The sequence below is a fragment of the Stegastes partitus genome, unplaced genomic scaffold, assembly GCF_000690725.1.
Source record: "Stegastes partitus isolate 25-593 unplaced genomic scaffold, Stegastes_partitus-1.0.2 Scaffold124, whole genome shotgun sequence".
NCBI classification, from domain to species: Eukaryota; Metazoa; Chordata; class Actinopteri; family Pomacentridae; genus Stegastes; species Stegastes partitus.
The window spans coordinates 903427-908791 of NW_007577855.1; the positions used below are offsets into that span (position 1 = coordinate 903427).

At 43.6% G+C, this 5365-nt stretch overlaps 1 protein-coding gene across 1 annotated transcript in view; it reads left to right on the forward strand.

Annotated features, from left to right (window-relative positions):
* The window catches only part of LOC103354903 (alpha-1,6-mannosylglycoprotein 6-beta-N-acetylglucosaminyltransferase B-like), a 126652-nt gene extending 121610 nt beyond the window's left edge, over positions 1–5042 (forward strand). Inside the window, exons 16-18 of the mRNA XM_008278498.1 lie at positions 462–536; positions 2600–2883; positions 3937–5042. Of these exons, the coding sequence (XP_008276720.1) occupies positions 462–536; positions 2600–2883; positions 3937–4135 (558 nt within the window). The 3' untranslated portion in view covers positions 4136–5042. The remainder of the gene's footprint in view (positions 1–461; positions 537–2599; positions 2884–3936) is intronic.
* The last annotated feature ends 323 nt before the right edge of the window (positions 5043–5365 follow it).

The window sequence follows — 5365 nt, forward strand, 5'->3', positions numbered from 1 at the left end:
CTTTATTAAATCAGCTAATTTAATTTGCATTAATCCCAGCATTGCAGTTGCAGCCGTGTTCTTTCATCCGGTTCTGTGTCAGACAGTCTGTTTGCGTGCATTGAACATGTTGGCATTAGCAAGGAACACAAAAGATATATAGTGTTTCCAGCTCATCTCTAATTAGGCCAATCAAAAGTGTGCTTTAGTTATAAAACCAGCACATCACAACAGGCGATGATCTATTGGTATGCAAATAAAGCCTAATGAGTTTCTAAGCAGTGACATACTGTGATTAGGCCTCACAGAAACCTGACAATGGAAACATTCATCTGCTGAAATTACCGAGGAGAAGAGACAATTTATTGCAATTAATGTGAACAATGAAGCGAAAGGGGTAAAGAAATAAACGTGGACTTTAATGAAGGGAAATGTTACATTAATAATGGGCTGAGGATTGGGTTTGTTTTGTACTTTTTCAGGTTGAACCATATCTGCCTTATGAGTACACCTGCGAGGGGATGCTGGAGAGAGTTCACGCCTACATCCAGAACCAGGTGAGCTTTGGGCCGTGTCGCTACAAATCTGTACAGACTGCCGGACAAAACACACACACATGCAGAGGTTCTCTCTTTTAGTCTCCACTCCCCCTCTCTTTCTTGTACACACACTCTATTCAAAAGCTTTCAAACTCCCCACTCTGCTCAATATTTCATGGTTGTGTGCGTTCAACACCCCGAACATCGTGTATCAGCCCATGTGTGTGTGTCAGTGTCTCTGCACTCCATGTATGTGGACCTGTGATTAATCTGTGTGCTAACTCTCATTACAAGCCACATAGCTGCCCTCCGGCTCTAAAAGCAGAATGTCTTCTGACACTAATGAGGAGGGATGAGTAAGGAGAAAGAGCAGAAGTGTGGGGATGATGATGATGGAGGACTGGGATAAAAGAAAGTTTCTCTTTTTTTTTTTTTTTAGTTCCCTCCCGACATGGTACATAAACCTACAGAAGGTCTCTCAGCAGCTTTTGTTTGCTCCTGACTGGCAGCTGGTTTGGACACAAAAAAAAACTGTCTGAGGACAAACGGGAGAAAGTTAAATCATGTTCATATTAGATTTAACATAGAAGCCTGTTCATGCAGGTCATGAGCAGGTTGTGCTCTCGCTACGGCAGCAGCTGATTAAATCACCACCTATTTTCCTCACGCTTTCTTTAACATATGTTTTAATACATGCTTCATGTTTTTACTGAATCCTCCATAATGCACATTGTTTCTACGTGAAACCCAGCTCAACGCTATGACCTGCTTTATTGTTGTTGTTCAAAGATCCTTTACAAAACACGCTTTCCTGCGCCCCGCTTTGACACATCCTGCACGGATAAAAAGAAAAATATGACCATAATTAGTGTCGGCTGTGCCGCAGATGTAAGCAGTGAAAGGGCAGTTGTGCTTTTGTAAACTCTCAATGATATTTCCCGCTAACTTATTAGCGGGTTGAAATTCCTTTTCGGTTTGCCACCGTGACCCTCGACGTGTCACCATGACAACAGCAGGAATCAAACTGTGGAAAACGTTGCAGGAGGGAGGCAGCGCCAGTGTTGTCTGAGTGTAGCTGACACCTCCACACCAGCAGTGAACAAACAAACCAGTTTAACTACGCAGCATTACGAACTGGTTTGGATATCACGGAGCTCAGGCTGCTGCATTAATTCCATATTAAGTTCTTTATTTTAAGCTGCAAGCTGCTCGATTTGGATTTGTTAAAGAGTTTCCTTTGAGATTAATAAAGTTTTTATCTTATCTGATCTTGTCTTTTGATAAAATTATGGCACATCAACAAGGAGGCATTTTAGCCTCATTTCTCGGTTATCCGTCTCATGCGTGTCTGATGAAACAGATGGAACTTTTTTATCAGCACAGTGCTTTACATAAGTTCAAGTTCTAAACCACAGCTATGCACATATCCAAGTGGTGCTCAAATCACTCCGATACATCTGTGTTTTTCTCTGTAGTACATTTGGTACATTTGGTAGAGGTGCACATAGGCTACTCATAACATCTTTCTTTGCGTTGGTTTAAAATATCAACTTGTGTCTTGGAGAAGCATAAATCTGCATTTACTTGTGTAAACCGGAAGTCCATTTCTTTGCAAGTCTATTTGCTTTAATTTTACACTCATAACTACAGTGATTGCGTGTTGCGCTGGACAGAAACGCATGCTTGAATGCCTTTAGGCGAAGTATTGAGTGACCCACGCTCAATTCTGTGCCTGAAGGCATCTTGTGTAGACACAACCAGAGGAGTAAAGCTGCTGCTGCTGATTGGCTGCTACGTACAGACACAGTTTTAGAATACAACAACCTACAGCACATGATACAGGCTGTGATAGTATTGATATAGCCTGTAGCTGTGTTGGTAGCAAAGGGGCTTCTAAATGGTTTTTAAAATTAAGGAGGTCAGCATCACCAGAGGGAACACCTGCTGCTTTTTAAGTTTAATGTGTTATTTAGTGAGCTGTATCCTGCCTCTAAAGACGGTAAATGACACACTGTTAACGATCCTTCTACAGTACCGTGATAATACCATTGAAGTTATTCTCTCATGCCTTTCGCCTCCAGGACTTCTGTGCCCCAGAGCCTCCCTTCATTCCAGCCAACCTCTCCAGACAGGGGTCTGCTGGTGGCGGCAGGATGACGGGACCTCCGTTCGTGCCCCTGCCCAACTCCACAGCCCTTAGCTGGGCATCCAATGTGACAGCTCCCACTGCGTGGCCTCCCCTCAGCTCCCTCAGGTTGCTTGTATCTCAAGAGGGCCAGTCTTGCGTGGAGGCCTGCCAATCAGCCGGTTTCATCTGTGAACCAGCTCACTTCCGCTTCATCAACAACAAGGAGGCTCTGCGCGGGTAAGTTGGCCGAAAGTAATGTAATGGAACAAAGCTGCCGAACAAATTTTCATTCAGCAGTAAGGAACGAGCAGCTTTGCCTTATCGAGGCACGCCATTCCTACGACATTGTTAGCTGTACCTGAAGAAGACCTTCTGTGGTTCACACAATGTCTGTCATGTCTCCATGGAGTATAAAAAGAAATGAACAAGCAGTGAGCCTGTGTTTTTTCTTTGTGCACAAAACTGTATGCGGTGAACAAATTTAAACAAAGGCTATTGATCTAAAAGACTCCAAATCCATGTTTCTGCACCGTCTGGATGGAAAACTTCTCTTATATTAATTGAAACTAAACCTTGTGGCAACAGGAGGCAACGCATGGAGCCATAACAGATCTATAGTGTACCTGAGAAATGAGATTAGAAATTAATGCATCTCTTCACGAAAGATTTTAAACAGTTCTACATTTCAAATCTAGATTGGCACTAAGTACAGGTGAGGCTGACTCTGAGCGGGTATTTATTCCGTTTACTGTACCAGCTCCTGGCTGCTGAAGCAGAAACCAGAGTTTCAGACGTCTTCTTTTTCTCGAGCTCTTGAGACTTAAAGTCTGCTGTTGTGTGTCTCTCCTCCAAACATCCCCCTCCAACTGTTTTCGGCTCTAACTCTTATTCTTTGCTCTTACTTCATCCTTCAGGTATCTTTTGTGTTTTGCTTTTTCCTGTTTCCTCGGTTTACAGTGCCACTCTCCTTTGTTTCTGTTCTGTTGCTCTTCCTTGTAGCTCACCTCTGTTTTTTTTTAACATAAGTTCTTTTTTTCACATCTCAAACCTGTCTCATAGTTTCTCCTAACTTTCACGACGCTTCTCCACTTTCTCCAGTTCTCCTCTTTGGTTACTCTTTTTTTTTTTTATGGCATCAATACTGTGAAAGTGGTGAAATCTCTCTGTTTCCTTCTTGCACTTTCCTGTCGCTGGTCTCACATAAAAACGACTTTTACTGCTTGTATACTTTTCCTGCAGTGAAACCCAGCGAACCGTTATAGACCTCTACTGCTCTGTTTCACCCCTCAGGTTGGAGGTGCAGTGCGAGGTGGTGGATTCTGAGATCAACCACATCCTCCCGGCCTTCTCCGTGGTGCGACGGGAGTGCGGCCTTCAGCGGGAACCCCTACTCTTCAGCTGTGCAGGACACTCCCCTAAATACAGACGTCTTTGCCCCTGCAGAGACTTCCGCCACGGGCAGGTGGCACTGTGCAGAGACTGTCTATAATGACGGGACACTTGAAGGACAGATACAAAAGAAGTAGACGCAGATTGGTGGGGAGGAAGGGATGCTGGTAAGGCAGCCACAGGCCAGAACAAGTGTAGGGCTGTGACAAATTATCTGATGCCGCAGAGGTAGCCTCTGCCTGAAACAGCAAATGTAAGATCACGAGGAACAGGCTTGCATGGATTTGAAGAGCTTAAGCTTAGGTACCTGCTGGGTTGTAAGTGAGGATTGTGAATGTCTGTAGTTGTTATACTGCAACAGGTTGGAGACATAGAGCAGTAAGACTTTCTAGGACAAGGAGAGGTATAAGCCCCTGAGGACAAAGACTGGGTTACCGCTCGCCAAGCCTTTACAATTTCACATTAACCCCCGTAATTACAGGATAATAGTTTCTACAAGGCGCCGATCGATGATATTATACACAACATTTCATTTTGAGGACTGCATCACGGAAAAATAATGGGTCTAAGTTGGAAAATATACACTTAAAGAAGTGTGGCACTGCAGAGAAACTGATTACTGGGACTATAGTGTCATTCCATGACAGAGTCTTCAAATATCTTGGCTTGGAGAAGGCAACCTCGGGTCAATATCCAATCTCCTCTCTGCACTTGGACAAAGGATGATGGACAACCAGGTTATCTCGCAAGCTTCTTTTTTTCTCCCCTCCTCCTCCAATGACGGACAGAGCCATCTATCAGACTAAACCCCAAGTCTGAGGCAACATCAGTCAATGCAATCATCTCTGGTCAGAAAATGAAAGAGAAGAAGAGAGGACAAAGATAAAGGGCACAAGATTATTTTTCAATAAATAAGCCTTTAGAGCTCTCAACTGGATTTTTAAAGAGTCCTCAAGGCTTTGTGATGGAAAAAATCATAAAATAAAATAAATAAAAATCTGAATGGATCAAAGTGTGGGTTTTATATTGCGTCTAGTCTTCACTCACTTCCTTCCTGTTTTTTATAGGTTGGAGGGTGGCACCTGCTCCCGTCTCTTAAAATCCTTCCACCACTCACGTTCATCCAGATCTCCATCAATCCGTCCACCTTTAGGCGGAGACATTTGATCTGTTTCACATGGAGCTGACAGCGAGCTCAGGTCGAAGCTGTCAGCGAGATAGCAAGCGACAGAAGGGCGAGTAAGACAGCAGATTTAAGGATCTAATTTGAGCATCAAAAGTGATTCCATCAGCTGGAGAGAGTTTATTTGAATGGCTTCATCATAACTGC